The sequence below is a fragment of the Mustela nivalis genome (genome assembly GCF_964662115.1).
Source record: "Mustela nivalis genome assembly, chromosome: 14".
In the NCBI taxonomy this organism is placed as follows: domain Eukaryota; kingdom Metazoa; phylum Chordata; class Mammalia; order Carnivora; family Mustelidae; genus Mustela; species Mustela nivalis.
This window is the reverse complement of record NC_139033.1, coordinates 39,473,627-39,499,503: the sequence shown is the minus strand read 5'-3', so window position 1 is coordinate 39,499,503 and position 25,877 is coordinate 39,473,627. Positions and strand designations below refer to the sequence as shown.

The 25,877-nt window shown below is 37.2% G+C and overlaps 1 protein-coding gene across 3 annotated transcripts; it reads left to right on the top strand.

The window, feature by feature from the left end:
• LOC309848014 (dynactin-associated protein-like) lies at positions 1–25,621 on the top strand. 3 transcript variants are annotated; one of them, XM_082698975.1, is made up of 7 exons: positions 1–231; positions 341–515; positions 3,803–3,965; positions 16,065–16,128; positions 17,275–17,403; positions 20,806–20,970; positions 23,927–25,621. In XM_082698975.1, exons 5-7 carry the CDS (start codon positions 17,347–17,349, stop codon positions 24,455–24,457), a joined length of 753 nt encoding a protein of 250 aa, XP_082555101.1. In that variant the 5' UTR covers positions 1–231; positions 341–515; positions 3,803–3,965; positions 16,065–16,128; positions 17,275–17,346; the 3' UTR covers positions 24,458–25,621. The 3 variants fall into 3 exon arrangements, with proteins under 3 accessions (XP_082555101.1, XP_082555102.1, XP_082555100.1); XM_082698976.1 differs by lacking the exon at positions 16,065–16,128 and having other exon boundaries at positions 384–515; XM_082698974.1 differs by lacking the exon at positions 16,065–16,128.
• The last annotated feature ends 256 nt before the right edge of the window (positions 25,622–25,877 follow it).

Below are 25,877 nucleotides of genomic sequence, written 5' to 3'. Positions count from 1 at the left end.
CTCTGACCCTATCCCCTCTCATGCTCTCTCTCTCTCATTCTCTCTTAGATAAGTAAATAAATTCTTCAAAAAAAAAAAAAAAAAGAACTCTATCATAGATAAGCCTTGAACTCTGGAGGAAGGGTTTCTGAGGTTTGCTGACAAATGAGGAGAGGAGGAAGCATGGTGTATTATCATAGTTTGCTTCTGCTGGGTTGGTTGTGGAGAGAAAAGCAACAATACCTCTCAGAGGTGGGATTGGTTTTCTTGTTTCACATTGTTAGAAGTATTTTACTTCAAGGACTCTAAGTCCTCTGCTAGGTATTATATTTAATATTTATTTTATTCAACACTTGCACAGATGCATCACAATTTGTTCTCAGTCAACTAAACTATTACTCAAGGTTGCAGATGTAAACGGCAGTGGTCGAAAGGAGAAATAGTCCTGGGTTTAAACCTATGATGTGGGCAGCTCCAGAATGGAAAGGAAATGCGAAAAATACATAGTAACCATGAAACCCTTTAGAAACCAGCCTGTGAGTATTGATTATTTCATTTGATATCTTGTCTATATGAATTTTATATTTGGTCTAAATAGAAAACCCAAATGCTTTTCATATGACATCACAGAAGCTTATGTATTCTTTACCAAAAAACCCCTGACAATTAATAATTGGTCAGAGAAAGGCAATTTATTGTCTTTTCAACCAATATCTATAAATCAGAAATCTTGTATTTTTTGTGCTACATGTAAACATAGTTTAAAATTTTATTATATGTATTATTAATCTAAAATATTAATATTTTCCTGGAACTATAATTAAAATAATAATATGCAGTTATAAGCATGTATAATGTGGCTTCAGCATTTTTTAAAGTATTTTTTTAAGTCTGTTATTTAGGTTTTGGTCTATAATTAATGGATTTTGAAGCTAATTCTAAAAATTTATAACTCAAATAATTCTAATAATTGAAAATAAGAAATTAATTTAAATATACTCTAAAAGTCCAATAAAGATACCAAGAAACCTTGGCTCGTATAGACATCATTTTGGCAGATATGTTTTTCATACCCAAGAGTTAACCCATTGTTTAGTTTTTACATTTGTCTTGATAGTAGGAACAAATACAGATATGTAGTTTGAAATAGACAGTTTAAGAATAATTTATAAGTGCCTGGAGAATTTTTTTTCCACCCATGAGATAGACTAAGGAAATCATGTTGTTTGATAAATATTTGTTGAATGATTAAATATCAAGGAAACGACTTTTGCCTCAAAAGCAAGATATTCAAAAAAATTCATTGATTCTAGTTTACATGACCTCTCCAAGAAAGGTCTTCAGGTGTATCTGACTCCTCAGAACTGAATCTTCAATATGCTGAATTACTCAGATTAAAACAAAAAGTAGTTGCTTTTAGTGAGGCATTAGTTCATCATTGGATAGTAACAAAGTTTTGATAATAACAGTTAGAAATGTTCCAAATCCCATAAAAACAAGGTGTAGGATATATGCATATTGTTCTCTGATTAGAAATTTTACTTTTATGTGGATATTTTGACATAGTGGTGGAGAAACCTACCCCATCCTAGTACAATTTCAACCAATGCAATAAAATATCACTAGAAAGTTACATTTGAAAAGCAATCTAGGTTTTTTTTTCCTCCCAGAAAAATATTACACCTTAAATTATAGCACCATAATTTTTTAATAAGTATAATTATATAATAATATTTAATATATAATAATATATATTAAATATATTTATATATATATTATACTTATAAATATATATAAATATATTTCCATTGCAGTGAATAACCTTAGTGACTACTTTTGAATAGCTGATTAAGCATTATTCTCAGATCTCCATCTATTCAAAATTTAAAGTTTAGTGTCAAACCAGAACAGCAATGATAGGAGTTAAGATCTGGGTTCAGCATTTGTCCCAAAATTCTCCATTCATGTGATGTAGCATAGTGGCCCCGAAATTGTTGGTTTTTCATCCCTGATAAAGATACTACCTGTCAGTCTTCCTTTTTAGAAATGGCTGGGTTTCTAAGATGAGAATAAGATTCAGGAAGCTGACCTGATGAGTGAGGTTTGATTTGATTAGAGTGTGTTAAATGTTTAAGTTCATCAACCTCAGGCAAATTGAGAAATTACTGAATACTAAAGTATCCTATCAACACATGTTTAAAAAAGCACAGCTATTTATAGTGCTGAATCCAGATTTCCTCAGGGCTCCTGAGTGATTAGCAGAATGTTGCTGAAATTTACTTATTCCTTTGCAATTGTTAACTTCAAAAGTGCACCTCCAATACTTTACCTCAAAGGTATGCTTGTCCTTATTTAATCACAATAATAGTTATATTTTGGTGGTTGAGTTACAATGGACCAGTTTCCTACCCACACAATAATTGACCCATTTAACGTTGTTGGTCAGCAAATTTAATAACCATGTAGGAATTACAAGACTTAGAGAACATGTAAATAGCACATTTTCTATCCTGTTACGAAAAAAGTCCTAGATTATTCTATGGTGTTTCTAGAGGTAACAACATGTTCCCCCAGATTCTGATATAAATAACTCTACTCCTCTTTAAAATAATATCTTATTCTTTCTAATAGCTTATTCTTTCTAAGCTTACTCAAAAAAACACTACAAATAAAATAGAAAACATTTCAGCTATTCAAAAGATTTTATTGAAGAGGAATTCAATGCCCTGTATCCACCACTCAACTTAAGAAACGAAACATTTTAAGATTCTTTAAAAATCAGTCAAGACTGCAGTGTGCTTGTTAGGTGTCTTGAGCCAGACTTCTTAGGAGGGGCACTTAGGCGCCTAAGAGTTTCCCCAAATCCCAAGAGCAGGCTTCTTCTGGAAAGAGTGGGCAGGGCTGCAGCACCACCAACCTGATTCTGTTTTTCTGAGCCTGCCCATGCTCAGTGCATCCCAGTCCTTCCTCACACTGCCTCTTTATCAGGAGCTGCTCATACATCCTCACACATCTCAGAGCCAGTTGGGTGCCTGGCAGGCTCCACCTACTTCCTGTTTACCATCCTGGGAAGTTTTACTGTCTGCCTACTCAGACCAGGCCCCTCTACACCCCCCCCCCCCATATTCAGAAGAGAACATTCCTGAGGGATTGGTTTGGTTTGGGTAGTAGGCCAGAAATGCAAAAACAAGCACATTAAAAAAGAAAAGGAAAGAAAAGAAAAGCAAACAAAAAACCAAGTGGGGACAATGGCCTGATAGAAAAGAAAAGAAAAACAAACAAAAAAACGAGTGGGGACAGAGGCCTGATAGACTTTGAAGATGAATGGGATTTATTTTATTAACTGGACGATTTTTATGACTTGGATGTATGACAGCTTTGTGTAGTGTATGAACTAGTCTGCTGAGCCTCGCGCAGTCGATGTCCCTACTTAAGTGAATACTGTACAGTATAGTTCTCTTAACTGCATTTACTGCTATTAATTTGGTTGGTACCAAACCTTTCCTACTCCTTAATTGTCCCTTACTGTTAAGTATTTTAGTACTGTTGTATTTTAATTATATATTTCTGACTCTATTTTGTTACTTTGAAAGAATAGACTTGTTGACTTTTGTTCTTAAAGAGGCATTGTGTCAATAATGATCTTCCGCTATCTCATGATACTGAAATAAGACAACTTTCTTTCTTTTTTTTTTTTTTTTTCCATCAAGAGCTATTTCGATCAGAGGAATAAAATATAACTTACATGAATAGGTTATATTAGTTGGGATAGTTTTACTTAGGAAGCTCAACTTAGTGAATTTCCTGTTTTCCAAATGCTTAGTTCCGGTGGCCATTCTCAAGTCTAGGTGACCGGAAACTCACAGTGCAGTTCATCAGTTTCCACCATCAGTTGATATCAGTGATGATGCTGGCACACATGTCACCAGCACCTGGGGACTCCTGGATGCTCATGATGTCCAAAGGGAGACGTCTGTCATGGACAGGTAATGCTTTGGTTACATATAACCACCAAAAAAAATGGAAAAAAAATCAATTTATTATCAGTAGAGTGCACAGAAAGGGTAAGCAAGGAAGGATTTGTGAGGGCTTGCCTTCTAAGAGCCACTGTTCTTTGGGAATAAAAATGTACACCGGTAGAGAATAGTATAACCATCAAAGATGATAAAGCAATTTTGGGGACCCTTGTTTTATGTGGGTTACCTGTGAAAAGAGTCAATGTTCTGCAATGAAAGACCTGTTTTGCAAAAGAGTCATAGGTGGGAAACAATGCGTTGTGTTTAATGCTCCAGGGCTACTCTGTCTTGGTCTGCCTCACTGTCCTTCCCTCCCACCTCTAAGACTGACTATAGCCCTTCTTTTAGCCCTTCTGTCTTCAGTCCTCCCACACCCTGCTTTGTCTTCTCTCCTTGGTGACTGAGTTCAGATCTGTGATTCTGACTGCCTATTCACCTGGCTTTATGGTCATGTCTCTTACCTCCAGGGAGAAATCTGATCTTGACTGATTATTGATGGTGTTCAGCTGTTTAGTTGGGTTTTCTGGGCTCCAGCATTTACCCCACCTGGTACCACCACCCTGCTTAGAGACTCATTAAGAAGGGTCTCAGTTTAGCTCAATTTTTAAATAAAATAATTTTTAAAAATCTTAATTCCAGTGTAGTTAACATATGGTGCTATATTAATTTCACATATACAATATAGTGATTCAACAGTTCTATACATCACCCAGTGTGCACCACAAGTACACTCTTTAATCCCCATCACCTAGTTCACCCATTGCATTCCCTCCTCTCTACCCCGTAGCCATCAGTTTGTTCTCTAGAGTTAAGAATCTGTTTCTTGGTTTGTCTCTCTCTGAGCTTAACACTTGGCACAATATAAGAGACCTTTTAGGTCTGAGAGCAAAGGGAGAATGAATGACCGTGATCTGGTGGAGTTACTTAATATGACTTCTTGCTTGCCAATGTGTCTATCACTGAACAGAAGGAGATATAGTTACCATCTGGTCTTTCATTGTTTAACAGATAGGGGAAATACTGTTCTGGAAGGGCCACATTTTTGCAAGGGTTCAAGTGTTAAGTTAGTGGTGGACTAGGCTGTGTGCTCAGTTGCGTTGCAAGGTTCCAGTCTGCCTGCCCCTCATCCTGCTCCTGGTTTGATTCAGACCCCAGCATAAATAATGACTATTCTGAGTGGTGAGGGCAGTCATTGATTTTCACCAATGCCTCAACCCTGTGGGACAAAGTGACATTTGGTCACTGTTGGTGCTCCTTATTCCCTGGCTTTGTGCTTAGTGTCTGTTTCTCTTAATTGCCACCCTGGACATCCAACCTGGGGCTTCCTTCCCAAAATTGAAGCCCATTTTTTCTAGCAGTGAAACACACTCCATTCCTTTCCAAGGTGTCAGCCGTGTGCTCCTCTCTCCTATTGCCCTGAGCTCAGTCATAAGAACAAATGACAGTGAGCTCATCACAGATTCTAAAATTGAGCAAGTGTCAGGAATTGTACCAAATATGTTATATACACTATTGTCTTCTTTCATCCTTACAATTATCCTTGGATAAAGGTTTACTTTTTCTTGTGAAGAAATAGGAGCTTAGGACATTGAGGAAATGGCCAGGTATTGGCCTATTTATGAATCAGATATAAAAGTCAACCCTGAATCTTTAGAATCCAAAACTCTGAATCACTACACCACACTGCTTCTGATAAAGAAAAAAAATTTTTAAAAATAAAATTTCAACCTCTTTTTGATTCTTTCCCCGAAGACTTCTGGGGTAAATGTTATTCACCACCTTAGAGATAAATAAGCAAAAAAACAAAAAACAAAAAACAAAAAACAAAAAAAAACAAACCTCAAGACTCAGAGGAGGGAAGAAACTTGCTTTTGATATCAGAGCTTTTAGATTTAAACTCAAATTTGACTCCAGACCTTGCATTCTTTTTGTTGTTGTGCTGCATATCCAGGAACATTAATAAGCAATATTTGCTGCTCTGTCGTCTTCATTATCATCATCTCACAGATCCTTCTACAGCGTTGACTACATGACCAGCTGTGTTCTTACCACATGGCACATATTACTTGATTCTGGCCTCAGAAGAGCTCTGCGACAAAAGCCCTGCAGCCAGGCTGATGGCACAGGCTCAGGGGTTTGAATGGAGTGGCTTCACTCACTCGGGAGCCTGGCCCAGTGTCCACTGCCTAACTTGTTGATGCTTTGGAAGTTACAGCACTGTTTGATTTGCACAAAGCTCCATGCTTGTCCTGTAAGTCAGGTGTCTTTATTACCAGCATCCCACAGACAAGAAAACACACACTTAGAAAGGTTAATGTAATGGAAGCAGCCAACAGGAGCTGGACTCCAACGAGGACAGTCCTGGCCCGAATTTCATGCTGCCAGATAGTAAATCGAGTTGAAATGTTAGCCAGGGAACATGTCGGGGTCAATACCGGAAGGCTCCAAAGAAGCCTATTAGTGGGACCTTTCAGGTACTATCAGGATTAGAAAGGAGGGGATTTTATTCAACCTTTTAGTAGTCCTCTGATATAGGCAGCCTCCTACATTTGTCCTGGTTTCACTTTGGGTAGATGTAAATGTTTAACAAATTTCCATCAACTCCTTTTTAAATTTTTTAGTTTGAGAGGTGTACATCTGAGAAGTTTCTTTTTCTAATGTTAGGCAAAGCATAAGACCAATCCTTTCCTAGAATAGAGGATTAGAGATTAAGCCCAATATTTATTACTAGAAGACTTTCCAAATAATATTGATGATTATATATTTTTATTTTATTTTTTAAAAAATATTTTATTTATTTATTTGAAAGAGAGAGAGAGAGAGAGAGAGAGTGAACACAAGTAGGGGGAGCAGTAGGGAGAAGCAGGCTCCCTACTAACTAAGGAGCCTGATGTGGGGCTTAATCCCAGGACCCTGGGATTGTGACCTGAGCCAAAGGCAGATGCTTAACTGATTGTGCCACCCAGGCATCCATGCAGAATGTCTATTGACAATAAAAATGAGAACAACCTCCTTAATATTGATTTGGTACATTGTTTTAAGAAGCTTTTCTTTAGCAGTGACAATATTCCATATCAAGAAATCTAATAGGACTGTATATTCAATTTCTGTTTATGTGGCTATGTGTTCAGTTGAAGGGGGAGTGATTAATGTTGTGGCAGCAGGTCCCAACAGAGGGTAGTGCTGGTAGTGTTGGAGGCTTTTGGACTATTAGGTAAAAGTGAAGTCATTGTTCCTACTTGTGATTATAGAGTGAATTATAGAGTAAATTATTATGGAACTAGATACAGTTTCAGTTATCATACTGGTGGCTATTGCAGTCATTAGTTCAGTCTATAGTGGGGAAAGAGGCCACTGTAGTTGTAGGTTCAGTAGAAATTGTAGAGCCTGCTGGTACAGGTAGAGATGCTAGTTCTGATGGAGTAGATGAACTTGATGTAGTGCTAGCTATGGTTCTTTGTTCTGTGAGTGTGATATTGATGGCTGTTGAAATAGTAGGATTGACTGCAGTGGAGTAGTGCACAGCAGTGCTATTGTTGGTGCAGCTGTTGTGGTTGCAGCCAGTCTGCAACCACTTCAATTACTACTGTAGGTACAATCATAACAGCTACCACCACCACCACCATTTCAATAGAACCTACAGAACACCAGCCACACTTCAACCTTACCTATTACCAGTCTCCACTAGTACATTAGCAGAAATGACAACCCCAATAGCAATCGCCATATGTCTGCTGAACCCACAAGTAACACTATGTCAACTGAGGAGACACTTGTATGGAACCCACAACTACTACTGCTTCAGTTGAAACTACAGCTTCCAGAGGAACCATTACTTTCACCTGAAGCCATAACCATTACCAATGGAATTTACAAGCATAACCAGCATCACCACAAATGTACTTCTTCTGTTGTGTCCACTGAACAAAGTACTGTCATAACCACTATTACCAGGTTAAATGAAATTGAAACAAGCATAGCTCTATTTGAAACTACAACTACCATAATTTGTACTGGACTGAAAACTAGAACTTCCACTAAAACATCAATAAAATTGAGATCTGATAGATATAGAAGATAAATGAGATGGATTTGGTGTTGTGGCATTGATAATGGGCCAACTTGTTATTGTTATTTAAGTTATTGTTATTGTTATTTAAGTTTTATGACTATAAGGTCCAGTGAAATATTTCTGTTGACCAAATAAACACTTGTGATAGCATTTGTAGATTCAAATTTGAATATGAGTGACTATGGGGATGGTTAGATGTAACATAATCAAGGTAGTAATTAAAGATTGGGTTGCTGGTAGAGAAGGTTATTGTAGTGTTTTGCCTTGAGAGTTGTGGCATTTGCAGTAGAAGATTCACTGGAAGCAAAGTCAGTGGTTGTGCCAGTACTTGTTGTGGGCTGTGTGTTTAGTTGAAGTAGAAGTAGCTGTAGAAATTGTAGGCTCAGCTGAAGGAATAGATGTAGCTTAATTTGACATGATGATAGTGGTAGAGTTAGTAGACATTGTGATAGTTGCCTTTTAGGTGAAGTAGGGTAAGAATTATGTTCACTTGAAGTACTATTAGTAGAGGGTTGAATTGAAATGTTGGTAATAATGGTAACCATGTAGTAGTAGGATCAGTAGAAGTTAAAGTTGTTGTGGATTTAGCTGAAGGGGTATTTCCTAAAGTGATTGTCAGGTCAGTTGAAGTGCTATTAAAATTAAAGTGAAATTTAAATTAAAATTCTTGGAGTAGAACAACAAACGGTAACATCATACAAGTTCCCTGTGGTTTCTGTAAGTCGGTATCCCACCAAGGGTCACAACAATTGGTATTCTGTCACCATAGATTCAACTTGCCTATTTTTAAACTTCATGTGAATGGAACCACACAGTACATGCAATTTTGTGTCTGACTTCTTTAACTCATCAGTAGATCGGTGATTTGTGTAAGGTGTCACAATTTTTTCTAGGCCCTGATAGTCTAAATGTCTGACCATGGGATTCCAAGTAGCTGTATGACCTGAGCTGACTGTTATGAACTGATCCACCAAGTCATGAAGTTGGGCATGTGTGGTGGTACACACCTTCAAGAAGGGGTACTTCAGTAAAAGTAGACAAGGCATTTATGCCTAAGACTCAGAAGATGCCATAGAGCTCTGGGCAATTGTGGAAAATTGAGATATGGCATCTGACTTCTGGCAGGCTCAATTAGAGAATCCAGTATTTTAGGACAATCCATGTCCTATTTTGCAGATAACCATTCTCTATTTGGGACAGTTGCAGAGCCTTCTCTTGAAAGCATACACTGTGTCACTGGCCCAGCTTCAATGTCTTAGTGGATCAGATAAACCCATTATATCTAACAGCCAAAGCATTCTAATGGGTTGATAAAGTGAGTCAGGAAACACATAAAGAAGTCATATATGGTGCCTCCAAAATAAAACAGGCCCACCAAGCAATATACCATTAAGTTAGTGGACATGAAAAATAAAGCAACTTGCCTTTGACTTCAGAATGTTATCTTCTATGCATTTCCCCAGCCTGCAGAAGGCTCTGCTCCCAGAGCTTTCCAAGGAGGGCAGTGGTTCTGCCCTTCCTGATAGGATCTTTTTACTACATGATGGAGGGCTTTTTGTCTGGGTCCTCCTGAGGGAAGCAATCACAGGATAGATCAGAAACTCACATGGCAAATTCAGTGCAACATATCTAGTCCCAAGCCTTTATGTTTTAAATTTTTTTAAATATTCTATCAAAGAAATTGTGTCATTTTGACTCCATTAAATGTAACGCACCCCTGTCTTGGTTTTATGCAACCAAATGAGCAACCATCAGGGCTACTCCGGGCTCCTCAAGCTAGGACATTAAATCTAGAACCTTGAATAGGTATACCTGTGTCATTACATTCAGTTCAATCCCATGTAAAGATCCTTTCTTTCTGGACCAGCACTCTCAGAATACACTCCCACACATGTTTCCTGTCCTTCTGTCAATGTTGTTTGGCTGCGTAATCCCAGTTTCTAGGAATTGGTCACGGAAAATAGCTTGAAATATAGATTATAATACCTTTCCATATTACTCATAATTGAGGACATAAAAGAACCTAATAGGTTAGCTCAACTAGTTCACATATGACATCACACTGGGCATTAAATGTATTATTTTTTAAAATACTTTAAATTACTGGGGCAAATGCATATGCTAAAATGTTAAATGTGAAAGAATATACTGTGTGTGTGTAGTGTGATCACAATTCAAAAAATGTATGGCTAAAAACCAGAGGCTTTCTAATTCCTGTAGCATGAGAACAACCACCTAGTTCTGAACCTCCCTACATTTATTTCTGATGTCCATACAAAGTGGAAAAAACAAAGTAAATAAAACAAAAATTTCCATAATAAACATCTATTGTATAGCTCAAAAACAAAGAAGACCTATAAACTCCAACATTCATGTACGTAGGGTGAAAAAAAGTTAAATCAGTAGAATATTTGTTGTACACATGCTAGCAAAATTAGAAGTTTGACAACATGAAGAGTTAGCACTTGTGAAAAAATGAGAATGCTATTATGGGAGTGGGTATTCATACCCATTTGGAAACAGTTTTGGGAAGATGTGGTGAAGTTGAAAAAATACACACCTGATGATCCAGGAATTTCACTCTACATTATACATCTTGAAAAAAAATTTTTTTTAAAGATTTTATTTTTTTATTTGAGAGAGAGGGAAAGAAAGAGAGAGGGTGGGAGGAAGGAAGAGGAAGGGGAAAGAATTTCAAGGAGACACCATGCTGAGTGTGGAGCCTGATGTGGGGCTCCATCCCATGACCCTGAGATTTTGACCTGAGCTAAAACCAAGAGTCAGACACTTAACTGACTGAGCCACTCGGATGCCCCTTCACATCCTTTAGAAAAAAAATTTTTTTAGAAAAATTATTATAAATGTTTCTAAGAAGACATATACTAGAATATTCATAACATCATTGTTTATAATAATGGAACCAAACTCAATTTGTATCTCTAGGAGAACAGAATAATAATTGTGTTATCTTCAATCAATGAAATACTACAAAACAGTGAAAATGAATGGGATAGAGTATCAGTGTCATTGAATTTTATAAACGTACTCTGGGCCAGAAAAACCCATATTGTCAAAAAACACACTATGATAGGTTTCATATACATTTTAAAACATGCAAAAAATTACATATTTTTTGGAATATGTTAAAACATAGAAAAATATAAAGGAAATATAAACATCAAATTGAGAGGAGTGGTTACCTCTGGTAGGAAGAAAGGGAACATGGGGATAAAGACAGAGAGATGACCCTAATGAAATATAAAACATTTTTATTTCTGTCATATCATGGAAAGATATTTGTTCTAGAGCTTCCTCAGTCCCATAGAGTCCCCATCTTCATCACCCATTCAACACCATGTAAGGCTGATGACATAAGCAAAGCCCCACCTTGGAACTGTGGGCCTGCTGGTTCTGCCCTGTCCACCGTACTCTGAGTAGGACTATGATGTTCCATCGCTCAGCTCTTAGGTCTTATTCTAATCCCAGGTATAGGGTTGACCCCAAACTTCCATATGTTGTGCCCGAGTTTTTGGCGTCCGAGAGACCACCAAGGAGCCAAGCACCGATGCAATCACACGAGGGTTTATTCGACAAGCTTAAGCTTGGGCCCAAGTATACCCGTCACAGCTAAGTAGGGACTTGGACCCCGAGCTTAGTTAAGGCAAGGGTATTTATGGGTTCCTGTTACTAAAGCAGGGTGGGATTCCTGCAACCAAAGCAGGGTGGGGGGGTCTCTGGAACCAAAGCAGGGTGGGGCTTACTAAAGCAGGGTGGGGGTCTCTGGAACTAAAGCAGGGTGGGGCTCCCTGGAACCAAAATAGGGTGGGGGTTACTAAAGCAGGGTGGGGAAAAGTTCAGCCGTTGGACACAGGGGTCTGAGATGGCTGCCAGAGCTAAGATGGCTGTACTTACGCTAAGGCTAAACCTGAGGTGGGATGGCCTTGATTTTCTCGGCCTTCATATTTTCCCCTGAACAATTTTGACCCTTAAATCTTTAAGGTTGTTGAAGGTGGAAGGTCTCATCTTCTGTGTAACTTCTTCCTGCTGAGAAGGGGCATAGAGTTGTCCCTACATACTCGGGTCAACATTGATCAGTTGGGGATTGTATAGGGGAGTTATGAAAGACAGAGGCAGCTGAGTCCAGGGGTTTAAATCAATCATTAAAGGAGAGAGGGACTGTTTAATGTGCTAACCTGAGTAGGTCAAAACCCAAGAAATATTTTGTATTAATCTGGAACACCAAGATGGCTGCACTTAGTCAGGGCTAGACTCGAGATGGGTACAGCCTTGTTTGTCTTGGCCTCCACACATAGGCCCCATTTCTGACAAGGTATGATTCCAGAACTTACAAGTCCCAATTTCTCTCCTTGCCTGACTAGGTAGACCTGAGATTTTCTTAAATTATGATTCTGAGTTCCCCCTCTAATAACTGGTCTATTTCTTGCAATTGCTTAATGAAGCCTGGAGCCCTAGGCTGTTCTTTCATGTCCATGCCTGCAGACTGCAGACCTTTTAGTAAACCTCAACAACTAGGTCCAAGGCCCTGCTGGACATATGTCTGCACAGATGCTAGAAACTCCCCACTTTGAATCTCTTAGATGCCTGAGTCCGGCTATTTGTCTGATGTTTGGCTAGAATGTGCAGGGTCATGGACATTGAGCTGTGTCTCCACCCTGGGAATTACCAAGTGGTACTTGGAACCTGATTTCCAGCAACTCTATCCTTCTGGGCATGTCTAATTCCAGATGATAGCACCACCCTGGCCTTGCTTACAGTAAACATCCATATTTCCCTAATTATCTTGACATATGTCACCAGAGTCTCTAAAGGTTCAACAGTTGTATGATCTTCCCAATAAATTTAGCCTCAAATATTCTTTCACCTTTTCTCTGCAACCTTCTTTTGGCACAGTATGTTATATATTAAGCAATCAACAATGGCTATAGATAACAGAAGAATGGGAAGTCTGAGATTCTGAGGTCCACACACTCTAATTTTTTTTTTTTTTTAAGAGAGAATGCTTGTGAGCAGAGCAGGATGGGGGGAGAGGGTGGTGCAGAAGGAGAGGGAGAGAGAATCTTAAGTAGGCTCCACACTCAGCATGAAGCCCCATGTAGGGGCTTGATCTCATGACCCTAAGATCATGACCTGAGCTGAAATCAAGAGCCTGTTGCTTAACTGAATGAGCCATCCAGGCTCCCCTATACCCTCTAATCTTAACTTGGATTTATAAAAGTTCACTTAAAGCATATGTGTCTCATCAGGAAAGTGAGAATAATAATACTTAATTCTTGTAGGTGTTATAAGGATTGGCTATGAGCAGTGTGGTATACCTATTGGAATAGGCATAAATATCCCTGTAACATTAATAATAATATATTAATAAAATCTTATGTCAGGGGCTGTCCAAGATACCATTGTTTGCTGCAGTCCAGCAAAAATTGATACTTTTAAATTCTTTTTTTCATTCTTTTAGTCTTCTCTCCATTTAAAAAAAGCCAGTTATAAGAGTCAGTTTACCAACTGAAGACTTTATAAATTAGTATTTCAGAGCAATAAGAATAAGAAAGGATATATTTGTTATCTTTAAAAAATTATAAAATTTAGGGGCACCTGGGTGGCTCAGTCAGTTAAAGCCTCTGCCTTCGGCTCAGGTCATGATCCCAGGGTCCTGGGATCGAGCCCTGCATCGGGCTCCCTGCTCAGCAGGAAGTCTGCTTCCTCCTCTCTCTCTGCCTGCCTCTCTGCCTCCTTGTGATCTCTGTCTGTCAAATAAATAAACAAAATTTTTAAAAAATTATAAAATTTCTACAAGCCACATATATAGTCCCTCATAAGAAGCACTTAGGTGAGGTGAGATGTGTTTTATAATTCAGATTTTTAAAAGTCTTATAAAGGCAATATGAAACATTATACAATACCCCCATCAGGACCGTGATAGAAAACCTGCAATAGATATTGATATTTTTGTAATTAAACTTGTGACTTATTATGCCAAATTTATTAAAGGCTAAAAATAGTTAGTTTTGATTAACTTTTGCTGCCAAACAAATTAATGCCAAATATTCAAAATAATGTTTTCAAAGGCTTTTCAATTTTGGAATTGTGAATTAAGGATTGCAGACCCATATTTTGAAGAAAGAATGATTTAATTTTGGGTGTCTCCAGACATAGCAGGACCAGAGTTTAAGGCCATTGAAGGAACAAGAAAAATTTTGGCTTGGTAAAAGAAGAGAACTTCCAGGGGCGCCTGGGTGGCTCATTGAATTGGGCCTCTGCCTTCGGCTCGGGTCATGATCCCAGGGTCTTGGGATCGAGCCCTGCATCAGGCTCTCTGCTCAGCAGGGAGCCTGCTTCCCCCTCTCTCTCTGCCTGCCTCTCTGCCTAGTTGTGATCTCTTTCTCTCTGTCAAATAAATACATAAAATCTTAAAAAAAAAAAAAAAAAGAGAACTTCTGAACCATGAAGGTCACCATCAAATGGAATTCCAGACCTTGCAAAAGCCATAAATTTCCAGTCCCTATGGTCAAACAGAGATGCATTATGCAGTTTCTGTTTATTCTGTAGAAGCCGATGTATTTACTGTGATGGAAATAATTTCCCATCATACAAAACACACATATCTTGAAATAAATAAAAAAGAACATTCTTTGTTTAAGCAAAGCTATTACAATTTAAATAAAATTGAAAGTTCAAAGCCAAACATTCAATAAACGAAGGGTAGGGGGTCAATAAGGGTCTTCTCTGTCTGAATCAATACTGTCTGGATCCCCAGGTTTGAGACATGTGTTAGGTGCTCAATAAACAGTTGGGAATAAGTTAATGAAAGACCATGTTTGTCAGTATAAACATATTTAAAATTTGTAAGTACACTTCAAATCTATAATTAAGAAATTCAGTGGCATACATTAAAGCATGGTTTTCTCCTGAAGTTTCTATTTTTAAGTAAGGCTAATTATTCTAACGCCATTGTTTTACTGAAATACTTTTTAACTACTTTTGATTCAGGGAAGGAACACTTGCTATGGAGATTGAGTCAGCTTTGATAACTGTAATAAAGAACACCCTGATAGTATTATGATCACCATATATAAAACACATTTGCTTAAATTTTCAGTGTTCATTTTTAACTTTAAATGATTGCTTCTGATTGCTTTGATAATAAATATGATAGGGCACTTTGGAAATATATTTTTGTCCCTTTTTTTTCACAATGATCTTTCATACTTTTGAATTATTTGGGTTGTATATCTGTATTTTACTTAGGCTTGAAATCCTGCCTGATTGCTTATTTTAAATGCCAACAACAGAATGAAAAACAAAATGTAATAATTCCTTTCCCTAAAATATCCAACATATTGGATCTTGTATTATAAACTGGCCAAAGAAGTAATAATCAAAGCATAGTGAAATTTCAGGCAAGAAAGATTTGTTTTGTTTGAGTAACATGATTTAAAAAAAATACTTTTGACTTAGACTCTCAGATAACAATGCAATTCACCTATTAGATGAATGAGGAATAGAACTTTCCCCTAAAGATTGGTCAGCTATCAAACAATTCCCTCAACTACTGTCAGTCAGTGAGAATTTCAGGTTTCTTTTTGGCTATAAATCCTGTGAATGAAGACTTTTTATAGGAGATTTTGACAGAATGAGAGATACCCATGCTTTCTTTCTTTATAACAATCCAGATGTGTTTTGTTTTCTTCTGTTGACCTTTGGATGGAGGCATTCATGAGAATTGTTAATAATCCACGCTGAAGAATTGTTTTCCACAAAATAAGCAAAACTCTAATATTTACATGGTAAATTTAGCTTTGGGACAATGTGTTGTTTAATTTTGTGGCTATTTTAAATAAATTTAATATTTTCTATGTTTTTCTTCCAAAGTTTGGAACTGAGCCTTGCTGCTACTCGTAGATGGATTAAAGATTGTGAGCATGAGATCAAGGGATAGAGTAAACTTTCACTCTCTGTGCCATTGCTATAATGTGCAGATGCTGTCCAAAATAATGGAGTTCTTCCTACACCCCAGCTATGTTGCACTAGTACCAAATTAAAGTAAGTGTCTCCTAAGAATAGAAGTATAGTGATATTTTGAAGCAAATACAGTCAAGTTTATACCCCTTGTTTGGTAATTTTATCATTCTGATTTTCAAAGAAATCAGTTCACTAGAAGGTCATGTTTAGTATTATTAACATCTTTGACCCATGTATATCCTTTGTAGTCCATGGCCATACATAGGCATCCTTGGTTTTGTTTCAACAGGAGTAAGAGTAGTCATTATGTTTTTACTCCTCCTTAGAACAATTCCCTTCCCAGCTTTTCAAAGCTTTGGTTGTTTTTCTATGATCTCTATGTCCTAAAGTTTGATGCTACGTCATGTCAGATCCTGTAAAGCTACTTAAGGTGAAGGTGTTGAGTACGTTTATAAGATAAATTTCAAAGGATCAAAGAATCCAGAATCTAAAAGTGTCAGATACAGAATACACACTGGTGTGGTCTGTTTTGTTTGCTACTCAACTTTTTGTACTAGGAAAAGTCCCTGGCACACTTTAGAAACTCAGTACTCTCAACTGTTGAGTGAATAAATCAATAAAAGTTCATCCTTTTTCAATTTGAGACAAACTAGATTTCTTGACAAAATGACAACAAAACTCTTCCTCAAGATTTTCAACATTCTTTCATTCCTTTGGCATCATTGCCTAGGCTAGGAAGCAGATTTTAATAATTTTAAAATGCATGTTAATTCCTGAGTAACTGCCCAAGTAGACTTCCAGATACCAGCCTTGAGACTGAAAAGGTGAAGCCATCCTAAGGTCATGGGTGACTAAGAGATGGTGCCCACAAAGGCAAGAAAGCATTCATGCGTGGGTAAAGAGAAAACAATGGGAAACTTCCAACTCACATTTTTTTTTCTTTGGTTGGTCCTAAAATAGAAGACATGTGTCTGAAAGACGGGGCCAAAGGGAAGAAAAAAATTTGATTATGTAAGATTTTCAAAGTTCCTTTCTTTCATGAGTGTCGTTGAGGGAGTAATCACAGTAGCACTCAAAGGCTGTATTGGTTTTCTGTGATTAACACTTCATTTCCTTCTGTAAAGTAGATTCCACTTTAATGCATAACTACTTATTACTTAGTTTAATCCTCACCTGCATTGATGCATCAGAGTTGATTTTCCACTAGTCATTTAAATTATTTCTCAGGTCGCAGATATAAAGGGCTGCACAGGAATTGAGAAATATCCTTGGAGTTAAGCCTGTGGTGGAAGCACAAGAATGGACAGGAAGCATGGAAAATATGTAGTAAATGTTGAACGCTCTGAAAACCAGTCTGTGAGTATTGCTGCCCTATTTTAATACTTTGCCTATATTGTCATCTGATTTTCAGTCTTGAGAATCAATGAATCTCTTTACTACTACATGGTCAATGTCATAATTTTGCATTATTCTCTAAAATGAAGAGTAGCCATGTATGAAATTCTTCTGTTTCAACTTTTCATGTTATATTCTTCTGTATTTTACTTTAGAAATTGTTTTGTATATTTGCTAATTTAAAGCATTGCCAATGTTTCCATTACCATGTGATACACAAATAAAGCCATCTAACTTTCTGCATTCACCATCGTGGAAACCTGAAGCTCCAGTGATATCTTTGGTTTGGTTTTGAAGTAATATTTTTACAATTTGAATCTTCGCTTTTATAGACTAAACCTGTTAGAACTTAGATATCTAAATATGCTGAAAATCCAGATATTAATCTTGGATCTTGTCATTAGGCCTAAGAAAGAAATCCTCTAAAAATCCTCACTTTGTATAAAAATATGGTTATATTATCTGTCTTCCAATGTTTTACATCAAGAATCAAGCCTTCACTGTATAGCTGTAAGTGCTTTTCATATCTGAACAAGTAACCTTTGGTATGAGAATGAAGGATGGAAGTGTGCTACAAATTAAAATAGTAAGTTAAAATTCACTGCCTGAAGAATGAATGAAATATTTTTGCTTTGCAATTTGGAGCTATGGCAATTAGCCTGTATTAATTGCCTACAAGATAAGCCAAAGAAGAAAGTCTTGGCTCTGTAAGTGTTAGGTGAACAAAAGACTCCCCTGGAGAATTTCTGGTGTACCAAAAGAAAAGGGGCTTGTCCCTTGAGTCATCTTACAGAGGACTCTCCTGAAGCTGTTCTCCTTGTCACTCAGAGTTTGACACTCTATGATTGGATCTTCAGGATGCCTGAGTACTCAGATGGGAAAAAAGAATCCCTTTCACCAGGTAGTCATCATCTGCATAGCTTCTCTGGATAAAAACAGGCTTGAAGATGTTTACAAATATTATTTTGAGTTGTTTTTATAGCATATATCTAGATAGGTGACTATTTCACTGTATTATGGATATTTAAAGTACAGTTATAAAAGTATTTTTCCCTTAAGACCAAATTCAGTAATGAAGTTTAAGAATTATTTGAAGATTATAGGCAAAAACAAAATAAATTTTGGTGTTTGGTTTTTCTGTTGGGATGTATGAGATCTGAAGTTAGTCCTTATGAAGTCAGGAGGAAAACCCAAAGAACTCTTTTTGGTAACTATAGCTAATTCACTTCAGTTGCCTGTGGCCATTTAGCTAAGGCTGGTTATCTGATTAAACATTTGCAGCTCTTTAACTGTTCCAATTTTATGTAGAGACTCCACCTCTACTAAGAGCCAGAGCAACATAACACAGTAAAAATTATTACTTGGGTTGCAATATTACTGCAGAGCTGAGCCTAGATCATAGGTTCTCCACCCTAGTATAAACACCACCCATCATTTTTCTTCTTTGAAAGGACTGATTCCATCAGGGCCAGAAAATTCTGGAAAACTGGACTGGTGAGTGAATTTTACTTTGTTTACAAAGTTCATTAAAATATTTAAGTTTGTGCTCACTTTGGCAGCACATATACTAAAATTAGAACGATACAGAGAAGATTAGCATGGTCTCTGTGCAAGATGACATGCAAATTTGTGAAGCATTCCATATTTAAAATATATATATATATATATATATATATATATATATATTTATTTATTTATTTCAGTTTATCAACTACAGGCAAACTTGATAATAACTAAGGCATTGGTACTTAGCAAAATAAGCAAGGTTGTTACTAAAGGTAAGTCCAACATTGCTCAAATTTATCTATTGAATAACATGGAGTTTGTTCAGTTTTATTCAATAAAACGTATAGTTGTTTTCTTTATTTCTTTGATATAACAGAAAAATATAACTTTGCAATCTCTACTGCCAGAGTGTTCCATCTTATCTACAATTAATAGCAATCATATTTATTTTTTGTGTTGTTCACGGTTGTTCTCAATGGACCAGTAAGTGCATAAAATACAATTCTAATCTGACAGTTTTATGGAACTCATGAGTTGATGGACCAGCAATTTTTATAGCTATTTAGTAATGGGTTATAAATCAACATGACCCAAGACAACTAGTTGTAGCAACAGGAGGAATAAAAATGCTGCTGCTACAACTACCACTACTACCACTGACAGCCAACACTTACAGAGTACATACAGACATTGCTCTAACCCTCTTCCAGTATCTACTCACTAACCCTCATAGCAAATCTACAATGTGTAGTTTTAGGTTTTGCCTTTGGAAGATGAACAAGGAGAGGCAGAGATGCCCTTGACTCACAACAGAAAGAAACATGATTCTATGAGACGAAGATCCCCCAACAGTCCCATGTAGTTTTTGAGGTATAAAAAATCTTGGCCCAGTTCCATCATTCCTGAGCTTAATCCTCTCCCATTGTTGTTTCACCTTGTTCTTTCCCTTTCTAAAACACCTCTTCCCCCAAATCTTTCCTACTGAGCTCAACCCATTTTTAATCCTTATTGCCCCCTTTCTCAACAATATTTTGCAATTGTTATGCCTCCCTGTTATATTAGCATATAAACTTCCTAAGAGTAGAGACCTTTTTGTTGTTGTTGAGAACTGCATTTACATGATTATATGTCCAAGAGGAAGTCAGCATAAACATATCACAAACTGACAAATAATTTGTCTTCTGTCTCTTTGTCATGGGCATACAGGTTCCATTGCATAGATGGAAGGAGTCTTTCTGTTTGAGAATTTCTCATTAGTATAGTGTAGATTAGTATACACTATATTAATATCTTGCCATAGTTTGGTATAATAACATACTGTATGCAATAGAGTGGAGTGGAAAGTACACTGGACTTAAGACTGGAAGGTTTGAGCTCCAATGCTTGCTATTATGTCATTATGGGATGACGGTGATGATGATAATAATAATAATAATAATAATAACCTCACCTCTTTTGGCTCTAATATTTTCATTTCCCAAATGACCTAAACAGGTTGTACCTGATAAACTGCAAGAATTTGGCTCTATCCTTATAGGAATAGAGACTTCCTAATACATGCTTCACCTACAGCAGCTTGCAACGTGAGGGCATTTAATAATGCAAATAATATTGTAGAGAAGACGGAATGACATACATTCCTGATCTGGAACATTGGTAACATTTTTATTATGCAACATGTAATAATCTATCTAGATTTTTTTGATTTTCAGAATATAAGAAGAAAACATTCCTTTTAAAAGTTTTGTTATGCTTTATCCCTTGTAAAAGTGATACTCTTGATTATGTTTGATAGAAGAATTTACTTTAGAAATGCAACACCATGGCTTCCTATTCACTTGTGCTTTATTTCTCTAGCCAATCACGTGTTCAGATGACCAAGAGGTTCACAGCTCTGCATGCTGGCACCGACCTTCAAATGACACAACCAGTCATGTCTCTTCCAACTTAACTGGACTGTATGTGAGCCCAGGAGTCCTTGTACACTCACGATGCCCACACATAGAATTATCCAATGCACAGGTATTGTTTGATATAGCAGCTTCTACCCAGGTTGGAATGTGTTCTATACAGGGACATATTTGTTCTATTCTTTCTCAGGAAATATATTTGATCATTTAATTCACCTGCATTCATGTTAAGCATCTGCTGTATTCTCAATATCATTATAAGTCACTGTGAGGCAATTTATAAGAATAATAATATTCGATAATTCCTGTTTTCTAAGAGCTAATGTTCTAGTTGGGAACTCAGATATTTGCACAGAGAGAAAATATATGACAAAAGAGCATAAATGTGAAGTATAAATGTAGGTGGGGTGAGGCAGAGGAGCATATATGCTGGCAATGTCGGGTTTATACACAAACTAGAGTGTGATGGGAGACTGTGTCATATTCAGAGTTTCAAGGGTCTTACTCAGTTGGTGATCTCCTTATTTTCTTCTGCTATTCTAGCCTCCAGATCTGTATGTTGCACATTCTATAAGTTTCTTTAATCTGACCTCTGACGCACTTGGCCTTAACATAGAAACCTGACTCTGTTCTCCAGATACCTTCCCCTAGCTTTGGAGACTAGATCCAGCTCTCTTTGGTTCCTGACCTTATCCATTGGCTGAATTAACTTTACCTCAGGACTTCAGTCCTATTATAGAAATTTTACCTTGACTATAAATTACTTATTCTACTTGAAAGTTTGTTTGGGTTTCCCTGAGTCTGGAATTCCTACCCTCTGTTGCTTAATCTTGCCGTAGAGAGTCTGAACCATGTTTCTTGATTCTGGATAAAAATATAAACTGTTCATACTGTTGCTGAGACAATGTACAAGAATGGATGAACTCAGTAAGATGGAGTTAGAACATGTTCCTTCTTATTGGCAGAGGCAAACTAATTTATGTAATCCTAGTATTGAGAAGTCTTAAATAACATCTAGTCTGCTACTTTTTAACCCCAGCTGCATTTTAGATTTTTTTAAGAACTACCAATGCCTGAGCTCCACTCATTTGGTTAATGTCTATGGCTGCTTTAAGACTCCATTGACAGGTTGCAGTAATTGTGACCAAAATTGTATGGCTCACAAAGATGAAACTATGCAATATCTGGCCCTTTTGCTGACCCTAAACCTAGAGTAAAAGAGACAAGGACCTGGGAATGTGAACAATAAAAGCTGAGCATGGATATTGAGCCTATAAAAGAAACTGGGAAGATTCTGGTGGTGGGGGGAGGTTAGGAGGAAACCAATGAGAATGGAATATCATAGAAGCCAAAGGAGGAGACTATTCAAGACAGGAAGGATGGTCTTCAGAGGCAGATGTTACTGAGGGCTTGTGTATGGTGCAGGTTAAAATATGTCAGTTAGATCTGAGTGAATGAATGTCATCGGTGACTTTAGTAAGAGGTATTTCAGTGGCATGGCAGAGGCAGAAGCCAGAGAAGATTGGGTTGAAAGGTATGCAATGGAGATGTTTCATTTAGATGAGTCTCAAGAAATTTCATTTTCCAGAGAAAGAGAAGTGGAAGAAGCTAGAGAGGAATTTGGAATCAAAGGAAATTTTTTGTTTGAGATGGAAAAGATTTGACTGTATATAAATGTTAAAAGGTAGAAGTCATTTAATAGGAACGTGGTGAAGTATTTAGTCCCAGAGGAAGAATGAAAAAAAAAAATGTTGCTGATAAGAGTGGAGATGGAGGGCTGAGGGTGGGCAGAGGATGGGGAGGGGCGGGATCCAAGGACGGATTGGTAGATCTGCTTTAGGCAGGAGGATGGGACAGCTCCTCTGTGTCAATCAGGGAGGGAAGAGAGGTGGGGCCCAGGCATACTTAGATTTGCAGATTTGGTACCTAGTGGGGCTTTCAGAGACTTTCCATTTGATGGTTTCAATGAAGTAGAAAAGAGGTGAAGTCATTTAATGGGAATGAGGGGGTCGATTTGTGTGCAAGGGTTGGTGAGTGGAGGTTACAAGTTTGAAGAGAGAGAGATTGAGAAAGATTTACGATACGAGAGAGTATCTTAGATAAATGTAATAGGATGATGGAACCAATACAGAAAATCTATTCAAGAATGGTAATCATACATTTATTTTGACTCTGATTTGTCCAGGTACTTGGCTTTCCCTGACAGTGTGGCTGCTCAAGCCAAGTCCAGAGAAAACAATCATTTATTTGCCAGATGGAGGAATGATGAGGGAAGTGCAAGAGATTTTAGGGAATTAGTGTTATTGAAATAATGGACTATGGAACAAAAGGTGGATAAGGAGGTATGTGAGTGAAACGAGATCTGCTGGGCCAATAATTTTGAATTATTATTAAAGATTGTATTTATTTATTTTAGAGAGAGAAAGAGAGACAATGAATGTGAGCAGAGGGAGGGGCAGAGAGAGAGGGAGAGAGAGGAAGAAAATCCTCAAGCGGACTCCTTGGTGAGTGTGCAGCCCAATGTGGGGCTCGATCCTAGGACTTTGAGCTAAACCAAGAGTCAGACGTTTAACCAGCTGAGCCAACCATGTGCCCTGACCAATGATTTTAATAAGATGGAAGAAAGGTTGCTATAGGAATAATTGAATAAATAAGTTGGAAGGAGAAGAGATGATGGTGAGAGCATGGGATTCTTGAGAGACTGAGTTTGGAAGTGGAACAGTTTGGGGTAATGACAATATCCAGTGAAGGACTGGGTATATGACAGAGAATTCACCATTGGAGTGCTGTTCTGCTTATGCGAAAAGATAACACTCTCTCCTTGCATCACTGGAAACTGGAATAAAAGAAGATGAGATATTGATACATATTGATTTATTCTAATGTTAGAGAAAGGATGCAATTACTTTTACCTGGATAAAGACTTGGACTTTAAGCTTAAATTTCTTCAGCGATATAGAGGATTCTAACCATGTTAATGCACTAAGGTATAAAGAACACAAAAGAAATGAAAAGTCAGAAGCATTTTTGTTTTTCATTACTGATATTGCCATTTACACTCTTCTTAGGTAAAAAGAAATTGCTGTAATAACTGGTCTCTGTGGGAAGTCTTTTTGGCCTGTCTCTTAGCCTCTGTGATAACAACAGCAATTGGAGTACTCATAATATGTCTGGTGAACAATAGAGGAAGTGACAATTCTCCCATTACTAGCCAGCTACCCTCCAACAATGACATTCCCACAATGACATCTACTACTACCAAACCTGCAGTGACCACCACTTCAACTGAACCTACAACTATAACCACTTCCACGGAATCTCCAACCACTGCAATGTCCACTGAACCTACAACCTCCACAGCCCCCACCACCACTACAACAGGACCTACAATCTTGACAGACCTCACAGTCACTACAGCAGAATCTACAACCTCGGCAGGTGCCACCGTTGCTACAACAGGATCTACAGCCTCAACAGGTGCCACCACCACAGCAACAGGATCTACAGCCTCAACAGGTGTCACCAACACCTCAACACGACTGACAACCATCACCACCACTACAACCAGACTTACAAACACAACATCAATCACCCCTTAAAGGAAACCCACAGGTACAACAGCTACCACTATCACTTCAACTGAACATATAATCACAAAAGCTACAACCACCACTTCAAGTGAAACCCCAGCTGATGCCACTTTAACAAAATCTACAACTGTTGCAACTTCAGTAACAACAAATGCCATTATAGCTTAATCTTAGTGGACAACCAAAACAGTTACTACATCTACCGTCTCTTTGACTGAACCCACAGCATGACTTACTTCAGCTGAATCTACAACTACCATCCTTCTACTTCCCCTACAACTACTGTAACTGCCACTTAGTTTAGACTAACAGTGTTCATTGCTCTCCTTCAACCATCTGTAATCTTCACTAGTCACCTAAAGTACAAATGCCACCATTTTCACTTTACTAGAGTTACCATCATTTGTCAAAATGTTCTCTTCTGTGACAAGTTATGCTTTCGTTATGATCACTACAACAGCCTACAACCATTCTCCTCACTGGCTTTTCTCCCAAATAGTAGCTGCCTCTTCTCCAATATCTGCTGAATCTATACCTACCGCCATCACTCCATTATACTTGTGGCAGCTACCCTGGTGCCTGTTGAATAACAATAACTTAGTGTGCAATGGAATAATTATCTGAACTTTCACTAAATCAATACTTTAAGAGTTCCAAAAGTCTTTTTTTTTTTTTAATATGGAACATTTCACGAATTTGCATGTCCTCCTTGTATAGGGCCATGCTAATCTTCTCTGTATCATTCCAATTTTAGTACATGTGCTGCCAAAGCAAGCATGGAGTTTCAGAAGTCTTAATACTGATTTTATTTTTAAAGATCTGAACATTTATGCCATACAGATCTGCTTTTGTTTCTATATTTCAAAATAATATAATTTCTATGGACAAGGTAACCCAATTTATTGAGAAAATCTTTTAAGAAATTTTATATAAAACTTCAGAGTAAAATTAGTCATTTAGATTTTAATATATATTGGTTTCCATTCAGAACATAGCATTTTTAATACACAAATTACATGCATAAATTTTATATGTGAAGATTTAAACAAACATGTAGAGAAAATGTTAGAATTTAGAAATTTTTGTTATGGTGAAGTTTATGTTTCTGCAGTTTCTCTTTAGATTATAATTACCCTGTAAGCAACCATATTTAGTTTGCATTAATCTTAGTGAAAGTGCATTTGAATCTCTATTAAAAATTTTTTTTTTGCAAAAATCTTTTACAAAAATTATTTAATGCAAAAAATTTTTTTGCATTAATATTAGTGAAAGTACATTTGAATCTCTATTAAAAATTTTTTTTTGCAAAAATTTATTTGTAATCAAATACGTATCTTAAGTCCCAACTATGTACTAAAGTTTGGAAGATACAGAAGAAATTGTAACAATGCAAATAAGTAGTAAATTCATTAATTTACACCCTGTTACT